The sequence below is a fragment of the Ambystoma mexicanum genome, chromosome 2q (assembly GCF_040938575.1).
Source record: "Ambystoma mexicanum isolate Mex_15411 chromosome 2q, UKY_AmexF1_1, whole genome shotgun sequence".
NCBI classification, from domain to species: Eukaryota; Metazoa; Chordata; class Amphibia; order Caudata; family Ambystomatidae; genus Ambystoma; species Ambystoma mexicanum.
In genome coordinates this window covers 745,333,008-745,346,724 of record NC_090924.1, presented here as the reverse complement: position 1 = coordinate 745,346,724, position 13,717 = coordinate 745,333,008, and the positions used below count along the sequence as shown (strand labels likewise).

General features: G+C 45.5%; 1 protein-coding gene across 1 annotated transcript in view; it reads right to left on the bottom strand.

The window, feature by feature from the left end:
* Positions 1–13,717, bottom strand: part of UBE3C (ubiquitin protein ligase E3C) — a 2,658,557-nt gene that overhangs the window by 611,365 nt on the left and 2,033,475 nt on the right. The window contains exon 17 of the mRNA XM_069647972.1: positions 5,424–5,521. Within this exon, the coding sequence (XP_069504073.1) occupies positions 5,424–5,521 (98 nt within the window). The remainder of the gene's footprint in view (positions 1–5,423; positions 5,522–13,717) is intronic.

Here is a 13,717-nt window from a genome sequence, read left to right as displayed (position 1 = left end):
ACAAAACAAGCAAGAGTTGCTTCAGCCACTGCTTGCCACTTTCAACGAGGCCTATGAGCAGGGGGAACTCCCATTGTCCCTCCGCGAGGCTGTAATCATCCCACTCTTGAAACCAGGCAAGCCGGCTGTGGAGTGCGGGTCTTACAGACCGTTGTCCATGCTTAACCAGGACAGCAAAATACTCACGGCTGTGCTGGCTAATAGACTGAAGAAGGTGATTAAGAAACTGATACACCCAGATCAGACGGGATATGTTCCAGGCAGGAACATCACCAATAACCACAGGAGGCTACACCATGTTATAGACCAAACTGAGGGGGACACGGGCGAGTTGGCTATAGTGTCATTAGACGCGGTCAAGGCCTTCGACTCGGTACAATGGCCCTGGCTGAAAGCGGTCCTGAAGGGGTACGGAATGGGACCTGGATACCTCAGATGGGTCCAGTTGTTTTATAGCACCCCAATGGCGAGAGTCAAAACAGGGTCCACAGTCTCAGATTCTTGGCAGCTTTGCAGGGGTACCAGACAGGGATGCCCCTGGTCACCCATGCTATATCTACTGGCATTAGAGCCGCTGGCAATATGCCTGCGACAACAATATGGGGAGGTGGGCATAAGCACTGTCAGTGGAGAGCACCTGATATCATTATATGCGGATGATATGCTCCTTTATTTGCGTTATCCAGAAGAAAACCTGCAGTACGTGCTGGAGGTAATAGAACGGTATGCCATCCTCTCGGGCATATCGGTGAACCCTGGAAAGTCTAGTCTGTTCCCTTTGGGCAGATATAGGAATGTCCCGGTACAGAGGCTGCCTGTCCTGCCAATACCATGGCAGCCCGTGGCATTTAGGTATTTGGGAATAAATATTTACCACAAGGTCGAGGCAGAACACAAGCATAATACGGAAAAGGCGATAGAGGGGATCAAGAACAGCATGGTATTCTGGTCTAGATTGCCCCTGACCATGATGGGGAGGGCGGCCTTGCTCAAGATGTTGGTCCTGCCTAGACTCACTTTTTTGTGAACGTCCCGTTTTTGATACCTAGGAGCCTATTCGTGAAACTTCATAACGTGTGTAGGGGTTTCGTGTGGGGCAGCTCTAGGAATAGGGTTGCTCTGTGGAAGCTCCAGAACCCATGTGACAGGGGGGGGGGGATAGGCCTGCCTAATTTTGAACTCTATTACCTGGCGGGGCAGCTGCAGTACGTGGCCAGGTGGCTTTCAGCTGAAGATTCTGCGTGGAGACACAGCCCCATACCTTCTGATGGAAGTGGTGTGGTTGTGCAGAGACAAACTGGTGGGCAAGGGGCGGCTACTGAGGCTGGGCTGGGAGATCTGGCACAGGACATGGAAGATTGAGGGGGACTCGGAGCCGTACTCTCAGCAGGCCCCTTTGGCGGCGCTGTGCGGGAGCGACTCTCAACTACTTGAATCGGTCCGTAGATACTGGGAACAGGTAGGCCTGGCCACCCTCGGGGACATATGGCAGGAAGGGGAGGCAGTGGACTTTCAGAGGTTGCAGGAAGAGACGGGGGTACACGGTGGCCAATGTATAACCTACACTAGGCTTTTGAAAAAGACTAGAGAAAGATGGCCTGAGACAGTGCTAGCGGAAGACCCTGACGCCTCCCTGGAAACCATGTATGATGTATAGGAGGGCGGGCACGAAATATCGAGGATATACGAGCTCCTGCAAGTAAGGGATGGGAAGGAGTTGCTTCAATTGAGACAAGATTGGGAGGAGAAGGTGGGAGGACCCATGACGGACGGGCAATGGGAACGGGCCCAGAGGTACCACAAAAAGGTGTACCGAAACGCGAGATTCCAACAGCTTCAATTGTACGTTACCCACGGGGCTTATTTAACCCCCGGGAAGATTGCAAAGTTTGGGGGACCAGCTACGCAGCAATGCCCCAGGTGTGGGGAGGTGAATGCGGGACTGCGACACATGTTTTGAGCTTGCCCGGAAGTGCACAGATTTTGGAACGAGGTCAAGACGAAACTGGCTGGTGGGGTGGTGGTGCTGGATGTGGAATCGGCCTGGTCATGCATGCTTGGGCTTTTCCCTCGACCCCGGCATTCAAAACACATAAGCAAGATGAAGGACCTGGCTTGTGTTTTGGCCAAGCGCAGGATTGCCATGGGCTGGAAGGCGGCCCACAGACCTAGGGTGGAGCTATGGTGGACGGACCTCTTGAGGTGGGCGGAAGCTGAATCTGTAGTCTGGTTCGAAGCGGTCACCAGGGGGGGCGAGGAGGAAAGTAGGGCCCTTGCTGGCCTGGCGGCAATTGGTGGCCTCTATAGCAAACCCTCACCAGGGTAACAACGGAGCAGAGGACCCGGATGATGACTGCCTAAGTACTGTGCTACGCAATGATGCTCCCGTAAATGACACGTGAGAACCGGCTCTAGTTAAAAGGGGGGGGGGGGGGGAGTTGGGGAGTTCTAATGAAAATGTGCTGGACTATGATGCTTTCTATGTTTTGAAACAGTTGTAGTGTGTTTGTTTGATTTCAAAATAAAATAAAAATATTAAAAAAAAGTGTGTTCATGGGGAGTGGAACACATTTCAGAGGAGCCCGATGTCTATGACGCTGATCAGCGCCAATGACGAACCTAGGACCGGTGCCGAGACTGCAACGCCCGAAGGTGGGGTCTGGCTGCTTTTGGGTCCAGGCCCGAGCCTGTGGGTGCGTGCGAGTGGTCCTCAGCAAGTACTGTGCCGGTCGCAACAGATGGGACCCGACAGCACCATCGCCTGGATAGCCGAAGGCACAGAGGCCGAAGCTGCCGGCGCTGTGGCAAAGATGTCAAGCATCTTAAGGCGAAAGCTTTTCCATTCCTCTGTGGTGGAGAATTGGGTTGGAAAAGGTACCTGAGCCGGTATCTCTGGAGAATCCTTGGGAGCAGTGGCTCTTCTTTTTACAGGAAGAGGAAGAATGTCAGTGTGCGAAATCACTCAGGCAGTGGGAAGTCTTCCTATGTTTCTTCTGTTTCTTCTTCGTCTTGTCCTTCTCCTTCACTTTATACAGAGCTGGCCTGTCTTCGGAATGGCGCTCTGCACCGTGCAACCTCCAACGAGACCGCAAAGCCTCGCCATTTAACTTGTCAACAAATGCGAAAATCTTCGCCACCCTTTCCCATATGGCCTTTGGGTACATAGATGTCGTGATCTTCATTCAAGAAATAGAGACAAATCTGGTGCGGATCTGAGACTGACATTTGCTGTCCACAATGCTCGCATGGTTTGAAGTCCAAGGACTTCAACGGAGTAGGCATGGCACAGAAAAAATAACTCAAAATCTTAATGAGCGTGTTCCTGAATAGCAAACAGAGTGTGTGGAAAATAGGAACATGTCTGGTGTGGGGAGCGTAGCGGCGTCAGACAGAGTCGTGGTGCACACCCCTGCTGGCGGAAACGTTTCAGAACAGCAGCTGTGCTGTGGATAGAATATCATAGATGAGGAATCTGTGGGAGGAAGGAATCCATTAGAGTTCAGAGGCTAGAAAAGCTCCAGGCCTCTGCAGGATGGCGCATATTTGGCCTACAAACCATGAACCCATATCTTCACATTTAGTTAGTCTGTAATGGCTCCCGTACAGTCTTGAATCGCCTGAGAGGGCCTCTGCCTCTCTTTCAAAAGAATCCACAGCACAGCCCAACCTATCTGCAAAACAAAATGTAAAGGTACGTTCCCTCCAGAACATTAAGGAATACAGATGCAAATAAACATTTGTGATCACCCCTTCCAACAATGAAACAACATTGCCCAAGACATAAGATTAGCCAAATCCCTTTTCCACTTCCACTCTGCACTCCCTTATGACAAAGGAATCCATACAGAATTGCTGCACCAGCTCTGAATGACAGGGGAGATCAGTAACATTTCTCACCCATGTGCGTGATCAGAAGACAGATCTATAACACCACCCAAGCAATGATGAAAGTGTTATAAAGTGTGTGACAGCCAGTAGTTTACAGGTTTATTAGATGGCACCCAGCAGAGCTTTTCTGGTGTAGTCAGCTTGAGGCAGTTACAGGAGTTACAACTAATCAGTATTCCCTCCCGTTAGGAGACTGCAAGTCATAATAAAAAAATGGCTCTGCCTTCACCTCTGGTCTTGCTGCCACTATTAGCACTTAAGCTGATCAGAGTATTCTGAGGAGATGAACAGTGAAATTGTGACGCCTCACAGTTTACGAGATCTGTGATTTCTTTCTGCTTGTCTAGCGAATACTTTAGGTAATCAGTTAGAGTGTGAATATGAATATCAAAGGAATGTTAAATGCCTGAATGATATGGAGCTTCGCTGTTACTACACCATCTTGTTCAGTAGGCAAGCAAACGCCCACCTACTCAAGAGCCTTGCATGCAGGTCTGGAGGTGACATCCCCAAAAGAATAATGACAGATTACATTATATGTAAGATGTAATTCTATGGAGGCACTTAAATGTGTACAGTTTGGCATATTCTTCTTAATCTTTGGGATGTTTTGTAAAGTGCAACAAACAAGCAGTTCTACACAGGGATATTGATAGAGACATTTAAAAAAATGAAACGTACTGGCTTTTGAAGGATGAAAACTGTTCAGATGTCACCAAAACTGAGTGTCGAGAGTGGTGTGGCTAGTGCCTGAAGAATAAATCCTCTTGCAAATGATCTACAAGATCTTTATCCACAACAAAGAAATGACCATAACTTCATTCCCATAGTCGTGCGGTAACCCCTTTTTATGGAAAGGTTCTCTGGATATTGAACATGCTGCAATACTTGGAGAACACATACCTCCTCTTCCTGGATTTGATGAAAATCAAGGCCCACAACAGAATTGAAAGTATGCCCATGGGCACCTAGAAAGCACAGAGACAGCATTCGGACCACTTCGTAATATATTCAAAGCTAAATCTCCTGGCGCCAGAGCCCAAAACCTGAGCATTATATTCACAAGAGTATCTATTTTCACTGGTCCTTTGACACCTTTGGAATTAGAGTGTCCCTGATATTTGGAAATGCCATGCTGCAGACCTCAAGTATAATATTCTGTGGGGAACTGAGGATTCAAAATAGACATGCTTAGAGTGCAAATCAAGCCCCTTAGGGTTAACAGGAGCAATGGAAAGGGACCCTCCAAAAAAGCAAAGTAAAGCTTCAGCACATTTGTTAACCAAATTAGATGGTAAAAGGAACTATCAAGGCTGTGGAATTGGCGCCATGAAACTGAACAGGACTGAGTATGTTTGTCATTTGTTGATATTCCACTGTAGAAAAGGTCATATGCGATAGCCCCTTCACGCCATGAGAAATGTGTATGGTATTTTTAAGATGTTGCATCAAAATATTTTGTAGGAATTGAAAATACGTGGTTCATCACACAACTTTAAAAGTGACAAAAAATGAAGGTGAATTTATTTACTTACCTTTACCCTTTCTTCAAAGGGTACGACAAAAGGTAATTCAGTCAAAATTGCAAGCTGTCTTTCCTCGGACACAGACAATGGTGCTGGTTCCATGCCAACTAAAACAGAGAAGAGTTAGAAAAACTTTCAACACATTTTATTTTGTCAATTACAAATGATGAATTCTTGTATTTACACACAAATTTAACATATGATTTACTGAGGATTTTAGCATATGTTGCAATGGTTATTTTCTTTAAACTAACTTGGAGAAAACATGATCCCAAAGTAGGAAATTTGATTCTCTACATCAACCAAAATGTGGCACGTCCTGCAGGCCCGAATGTGCCAAGCTGCAATGAAGTATCACACTGGTTGCAAAGATGCCAAACACAGCGGAAGAAATGAGCAGTACATCTTTTCTAGGAATGGTAACACTTTAGGACTACATGTTTAATTCTAGGTGAAACATATTACAGAACATAATGTTTAAGAAAGCATCGTGACTTATGAACGTTTGCACTGCAAATAACGCTTTGACACTTCTGCAGCAGAAGGCTAGTGGTAATTAGTCATGGGTCATAAGGTGCTAGTTAGAGTGTGCCAATGTTAATGGATCGTTTTTCATCTCATAGCTAATAAGGCAGGAGCAAAACAAATCAAATCAAAAGAGAACATCATAATAAAAAGTGTGAATGATTATGTGCCTAGAGAGGGCAGTGCGCAGTTAATATATTTAATCAGAAAGACTCTGTATTAGTAGGTGCATGAAGTTTCGCTAGATTTTTAATGGCTGTTTGATGCATAAGCCAAGGCAAAAGGTTCCATTAGGGAAAACATATTGTAAAGATAGAAAATCAAAGGAAACTTTCTTAAGACTACTCCATCACCAACACGTTTTTTGTATTGAAATATTTTCTATTCGTTTTGAAAAAAAACATGCCACTAATTTGGCACATTCATTAGCTGCCAATATATACAAGCCCCAAAGTGAAGTGGGAACATTAATATCACCGACCAACTCAATGAACTCCATATTTTGTCCTTTGCATAAAGTCTCACCTCAAAGCAACCCAGTCGTCCTCTAAATGTGGACAGTACAGGGAAGATGAAGTGAAATGCAAAAAGTGGCATAAGCAGAACATATAGACACTTAATTGAAAACAAGCCAATTCCCCAAGACATTCAATGCGATGACAACTCTGAACCGAGTGGGTGTGGAGAGCAATCTCTCGCTACTCCTTGATCATACGGCAAAACAATATTCAGTGTGGGTGGCTGATTAAAAACCCACACCGTCACTTATTATTAATAGCCAGCATACCTATCTTTTGAGCAAATGGCTCAGGGCTCGGGAAGTGAAAAGCATAAACAAAGCATAAGGCTACATAGGATAGAATCAGATGTGGCGAATGTTAACCTATTGCCAACTGTGAAAGATATGTTCGCGGAACTGAAAAACGGGAGACCTGCTGTTAGTCTGTGAGATACTAGTAGAGAAACGGTTTTCATCGTGATGAAGTCAGCTGCGAAGAGACCCGATTCTACAAGCAGTGATCTAAATAGAGGAAGGTCTGGTAGGCAGGCTGTTTCCCTGGGAAGTGGGAGGGAAAAACCGAAACTCAGCCCCAAAATTAGGACAATATATATAATTTTTTAAATTTGTATATGGCTAAATCAAAATTCAACCTTTTGCAAACAATCACGAATTAAGAAAATGTAAGAAAACAAAATCACAGAAAAGAAAAACAAGCAATTTAACAACAATAAATCAGTTTTCAATCAATAAACAATTAACAATAAACATAATTAATAAAGCAAATGTCCAATAAAATAATACAAAATAATCAACAACGGTTATATGTCATTTTACCGACCGCAATTACAGAGTGGTACATTTCATTGTGGTTAAAAGACAGAAAAACACTGATTTTATTTTTATTTGGGGGCTCCACCACTCTAGCCCCCTGTTTTTTTACCCTTATAACACCAGCCAACCCCATCCCGACCCATTCTAACCCCTTTACCCTGCTACCCTTTATGTAATTGTTTGCAATGTTTTTCGGTATTATGGTCCACTGAAATGCACCACTCTGTAATGTTTTAGATATATTGACAGGATACCTCAACAAGTCTGTAAAAGAATAACATTTTTTTTTTTTTAAAGAGATTTTATTTCCTGCATGAATTACCTACCTCCACAAAATTAGGACCTATATATCACAAACGTTACTTACCCATTAACAGTCTTTCAGTGGCATTTAAGTGAAGCACACTATTTGCTATGCCCATTTTGGGGAATTGTTCAAGGTTACCAGTACGATGGCCTTCTATGTTTCAGCAGGGCCTGCAATTTTGTGTCATTAATAATCTAGTTTTCATGTCCCAACCAACATGGAGTGTCATGTTCCATTTTGGGGGCTATGTGTTTAAGAGAAACGATCCAGCGTTGTTTGCCTTGCCTAGACTCACAAATATCCACTGTCCCTGGGAAAATGTCTAACTTAATTTGGTAAGATTTACTTCTATGTTGGTAAATTCCTTTTTCATTTTTAATACAATGTGTCACGATATTAAGATTCATTTTTCTTTGTTCATGGGCAAAGCTTTGTTGGTTCCTCACACAAACTCAGCTTTCGTTGAGCTTAATATTTCCGCCTATTTATGAGTTCGTTTTTACAGTGTCCCCATTCATCTAATATGTGGCGTGTATCGTTTCGCAGTTTACCTGCATTTTCTCGCTATTTAAATTTCAACCTTTATGATGTAAATATGGTAAACAAGTTTACAAATAGCCAGGTGAGTTTTCACTCAGCAGCGTAGGCAGATAATTGTGTCTTTTGATACCCCCACAAACCAAGTCTGTATTGGCTAGTACTTTGCAGTTTTCTCCCATTATGTTTGGGCTTTACTCACAATACCACAGGGAGCTATGTTCTCAAAAAATCTTCTCATTTCCTAACCCAATTATTTTTGGGGTCATTGGAAGATTCATTTGTGTACCCCTTATATTCTTTCTAATGTCACTATGTGTTGCACACATTACTCTATTTTTATGTATAGTCTGACTTTTTTTAGACTGACCTCCACACATCATCCGATCATACATGAAGAAGGTTCTATAATTTGTTAGAGATTGACACATATAGGGCTTTATGGAGATCGCTATAAATGTAGAAGTGATATTTTCATTTACAAATATTTTTATTGCATCTCTCTATGTATCTCTCTTGACCGTGTGATTCTGCCCGACACCACTTTTCCCATGGTTATGAGCAATGCTGTATTATCTTTACACTATGTGGTTGCCTTTGATTCTTACTCTGCCATCTCATTGTTGTTTTGCCACCTGCTGCTGCGCGTTGGATGCTTGATCCCCCTGCACCATTAGGTAGGCTCCTTAACTGTGATCCGTTGTTGTTGTCACCATGTCTACCTGTTAATGCATTCCTTAGTTGCCCCCTCACCTCATGAGATGCCCTCACAATTGTCACCTCACTTTAACCTTTTCTTTTTCACCTTTTTACTTGCATAAATGTCCCTTCTTCCTCCCTGCTTGCACTGCTCGCTCCTCCCCTGCACCTCACCCCACCCCTCTTTTTTCATGTTACAGCACTTGCACGTTCCGAATTGTAAATCTTAGTAGGATCGTGTACTGCCTTGTCTGTTTCCTTACACCTCTTACTCCCCTTCCTGCACTCTCCTACCCCTGCATTGCATCAAGTTTCAAGACCTAGCAGGATCGTTTTGTATATTGTTTTTTAAAATTACAGTCTGAAATAGAGACTAGAAGTAAGTATGTCTCTATATCAACAGGGGAACGTTCTATTGAGTCAAACGTCTGCTTTCTGCACCAGATACACCTTTTCCACTTATTGAAATAGCAAGCTCTGGGTATTAAGTTTTCTTGCTTCACCAAGCATGTCTATGCACTGTTCTGGCAAATGTAAATGATCACGTTCTATGACCTCAAGAACCAGGCTGCCAAGTTCATGGTCTGTGAGCTGTTTCTTCTTTTGTGTTAATAGGTTGAATACAGAAGTAAGCTTGATGGGTTGGTGCTACAGCACTTGCAGTAAGGGAGGGTACCATAACTAGCAGGCCCATGTGGGGGTCAGTAATTTAGTGCCAGTCTCTCTGGGGGAAGTTATTGTAATACTTTGATCAAGAGTGGTGGCAGGTGGAAGGGGTGGATGAAAATTTCTCTTACCAATTCATCCATATAACATTACCTTTAAATCCAGCTTCCATGTACCTGGATGTGAAGATGTGAAGATGTGGAATGTGGCGTTTTTGTACGTTCTGCAAATAAGTCTATGTCTGAAGTGCCCGACTTGTCGAGAATCTGTTCAAGTATGTCTGCATTAATTTGCCACTTGTTTTTGTATTTCTGAGTTACATGCCTCCCGAGGTTGCTCATCAGACAGACACATGACTATAATGCTGTGCTTACATCTAGATCTTTGATGCATCAATGCCTTTCTGTTGTCTGTTGTGCGCTCAATGACAATGTCCTAGTCACCTCTGCCGTTTGTTTACATCTAGCTTGGCTAGGACACTTCTGTTCAGCATTCGGTCCTTGATGCATATTATGAGTGCTCTTTGGGGCGCTTATTTCAATTGCATTGTGAAGGATGGACAATAAGCACCTCACTTCAACTTTAAAGCATCTGCTGTGATGGCCGCTCACAAAAGGGAAACCCTGTAAAAAACAAATTACCTCGCAGTGATGTTCTTTGTGATCGACCTTCCTCCCACGGATTCCTCATATATGATATCGATCTCCTAGCGCCAGTTGCTCTTTGGAAACTTTCTGCAGCCAGGGGGCACAGCGCGGCTCTGCATTAGTTACGCCCGACGCCTCTACGCACCTTGCGCCGGACATAACGTTGGGCAAACATATATAGAGGCACTGTGCCCCATGATCTCAGTTCCACCCTTTTTCCCTAGCACTGTGATGCTGAGGGGCTGTAGAATTAAGGTGTATCAGCTACCCCACGAGGGGCAGATAAGGAGGGCAATGAGGAATCTGTGGGAGGAACATCCATCAGAAAGAACATTACTGAGAGGTAAGTAATTTGTTCTTCTAATGGACTCCTTCCTCCCACAGACTCCCCCTCTATGATAGACTTCCAAAGCAGTACAACGACCTGAAAGAGGGTAGCAAGGACTCCATCTAAACCAGAAAACTCTGAAGGACAGCCCTGCTACTTGACCAGGCATAGAATCCAAGCAGTAATCCATAGCAAACGTGCAAGGAAGCCCACTTGGCTGCTGGGCAAATATGCAGAACAGACACTCCGCATTGCAGATCAAAAGTGGAGGTAAAACCTTTGGTGGAGTGAGCCCTGACACTCACAGGGATATCCTTGTCAGCCAGATGGTAGAATTCCCAGCTGTGGGGAATAATCTAACTAGACAGAGTGTTTCCTAACGGCCCTGCCTGCTCGGGCATCTGCGTAACCACCAAAAAGCTGGTCATCAATCTTGCTCTAATGAGTCCGAGAGACAAAGAACTTGAGGTCATGCACCGTATCTAACCGATGGAACTGTTCCTCTGCCTTGGAAGGGTGAGGCGGGGGAAAGAAGACAGGTAGATAGATCTATTGAGGGAGACGGAAATCGTAGATCGCCTTCGGAAAGAAGGAGGGTCAAACTCTCAATGTTGCCTTCTCCCTGGAGAAAACCAAGTAGGGAGGATTCACAGACAGATCATGGCGCTTACTCCCCCGATCTACCTGGAATTGATGGCAACCAGATAAATCAGCATAAAGGGGAGCAGTCTTAAAGAACAAGAATGAAGGGCTCAAACGGAGCACCCAATAACAATGTAAACACTAAATTGAAATCCCACACCAGAACAACAAAGTAGCATGGGGGAAACATTTTGCAAAGGCCCCTCAACAATTGAATTACTGTGGGGATCGTGAAAAAGGAGCCCTGCTCCGGGGTCCACTAGAAGATGGAACTGACACAAGATACCTCTTCACTATACCAACTTGTAGACCCGTCCAAACCCCTTCCCATCTCTTTTAATCCCTTATCCCCCACCCCCATATATAACTGAATTTCGTTATTTTTTCAGTAAAATTTACCTCAGTAAAAAATGTTAGGTAAAATGACTGGGTACCAAGAAAGTCTCCTCCAGAACATCCTAGTAGAGCTCCCACTCGTGGGAGGTTGAGGATTGCATGCTCAATGCGCTCGCTAGAGTGTTCTCTTTGCCGGCAGGTGAGCCACAGTCAGAGCCATGCTGTTCTCCAGAGCCCAGAACCACAATCGCATTAGTTCTCTGCACAGCGGTAAGGAGCCCACGCCACCCCTCTTGTTGAGGTAATGCATGGCTACAGTATTGTCTGTCAGGACCAGTGCCGTTTTGCTTTGCTCTTCATAAAGGGGAGGAAAGCGACCAGGGCCAGCCTGATCCCCCACAGCTCCAGCAGACTAATGTGTTCCCGGTACCCTGATTGCGACCACAACCCACTGACCATCAGGTCTTGTAGGCGAGCGCCTCAGCCCTTCAGGCACGCATCTGTTACTAGGGTCACTTGTGGCCAGGGTTGACAGAAAAGCAAACCTTTCAGGAGGTTGTCTTACACTAACAACCATTGCAGGACAGGGACACTCTCTCCGAGACAGTAGAAGGTCTGAAGTCCGACTGTGAATCTGAGACCCTTGAGAGCTCAGGAGCATACAGGCCTCCGGTACCCCCAAGATGCATTATGCCACGAGACCCAGCAAGCGCAGAAAACCCAAAGACTGAACTGTCATCTGAACCACGTCTGAAAACCTGGACCATCTGATGTTTGCCACTCTGTCCTCGGGTGGGAAAACCTGACCCATGCGAGTGTCCAAGACGGCCCAGATGAATCGGATGGACTGGGACGGCAACACTTTTGACTTCTTGTAGTTCAAGGAGAAGCCCAAGCTGTGCACCAGGCTGCACGTCCGGTACAGATGTGCTGATGATAGAACTGGTGAATGGGCTCGGACAGGTATTGAAAGACATGAATACCTTCCCTCCTGAAGAGAACCGCTGTCACGCTCACCTGATTCCCACGGAGGCGCAGGTCTGGCTTCGAGTGCTGATGCTTCTTCTATGGTGAAGTTCAGGACTCTGAAGATGGACTCACTGGCTCGCAGGAATATTCCATTCCCCTGTGCGTGAAAAGGGAGTATTACCTACTGACGGAATAATGCTCAAGCCTCCCACTCCCTTCCAACCCTCCACGATACCCTTCCTCGATTCCCCGTGAAGTCTCACCTTAGGGTCTGGAAGGATGAGTTCTCCATCCTGCTTCTGATGCAGGGGTGCGTTGAAACCCAGTTACTTCACTGGATTGAGGTTTGATGGGAGTTCAAATAAGCTTGACTATTCAGGTAAGGCGCTGTAAGAGTTCTGTAGCAAGTTCAAAAGTTCAAGCTTAATAATAATGTTCATTGTCTTATTGCAGCAAGCGCTAACGCTTATGTCTTTTTCCCCTTAGGGGCCAAGGTTCGGAATGCCGGAGATATGGCGCCGACCCGAAGTGAAACGTGCAGTTCCAATAAATGACAGGTAAGTTCTGGATGAGCGTTCGGGTAATGTCTTTGCATTCGCTCATTCAATGTCTTTGTCTTTTTTCCCCATAGGGGCCGGGGTCCGGAATGCCAGGAAGCGGCAGGAACTGAAATTAAATGGGAATGACCCAACAGGTAAGTCTTAGAAGGAAACTGAGCTTTTCCTATTCCCTTCCTTCTCTCACCTTGTGTTCTTGTCTTTTTCTCTCTAGGCTCTGGGAAGTGGCTGCGGATCCGGATGATCGCTGCTGAAGATGGAGGTGCCCAGGAAAGGTGAGTGAAATGCAGCGCTGCAGCGATCGAAGCGAAATGCTTTTAAAATGATGTCTTCCCTTTCAGGATCGTCGGTGTGAAGTCTCCGTGATGCAGCTTTAGCAGGTAAGGTCTTCTTTCTCTCCAATTCTCTCTTAGCAGGTGACCCAGGATGCTGACAGGCGTGGCTGAATTCCAGATGCAGGAGCTGACATGGTGAGCGTCCAGATGCGAGGAGCAGAACAACGCGAAGCGTGAGTTGCTGATCGGGCGTGGTTTAAATAGCTTTGGTAGAAGTTTCAGGTATGTATCCTTCCACCGATCAGGTATGTATCCTTCCCCGACCACACCCAGGGGAAAGTAGGTCCACAGGTAAAGTAGTTCCATTCCGGCCTCAAGAGGGCCTGGATGTAGCAGCATGGTCTGCATCAGGTAAGTGCACCTTAAAACACTTGAACACATGTCTAGCTTTATGAGCCTGGCGCCTAAGGCGCCGGGACTGT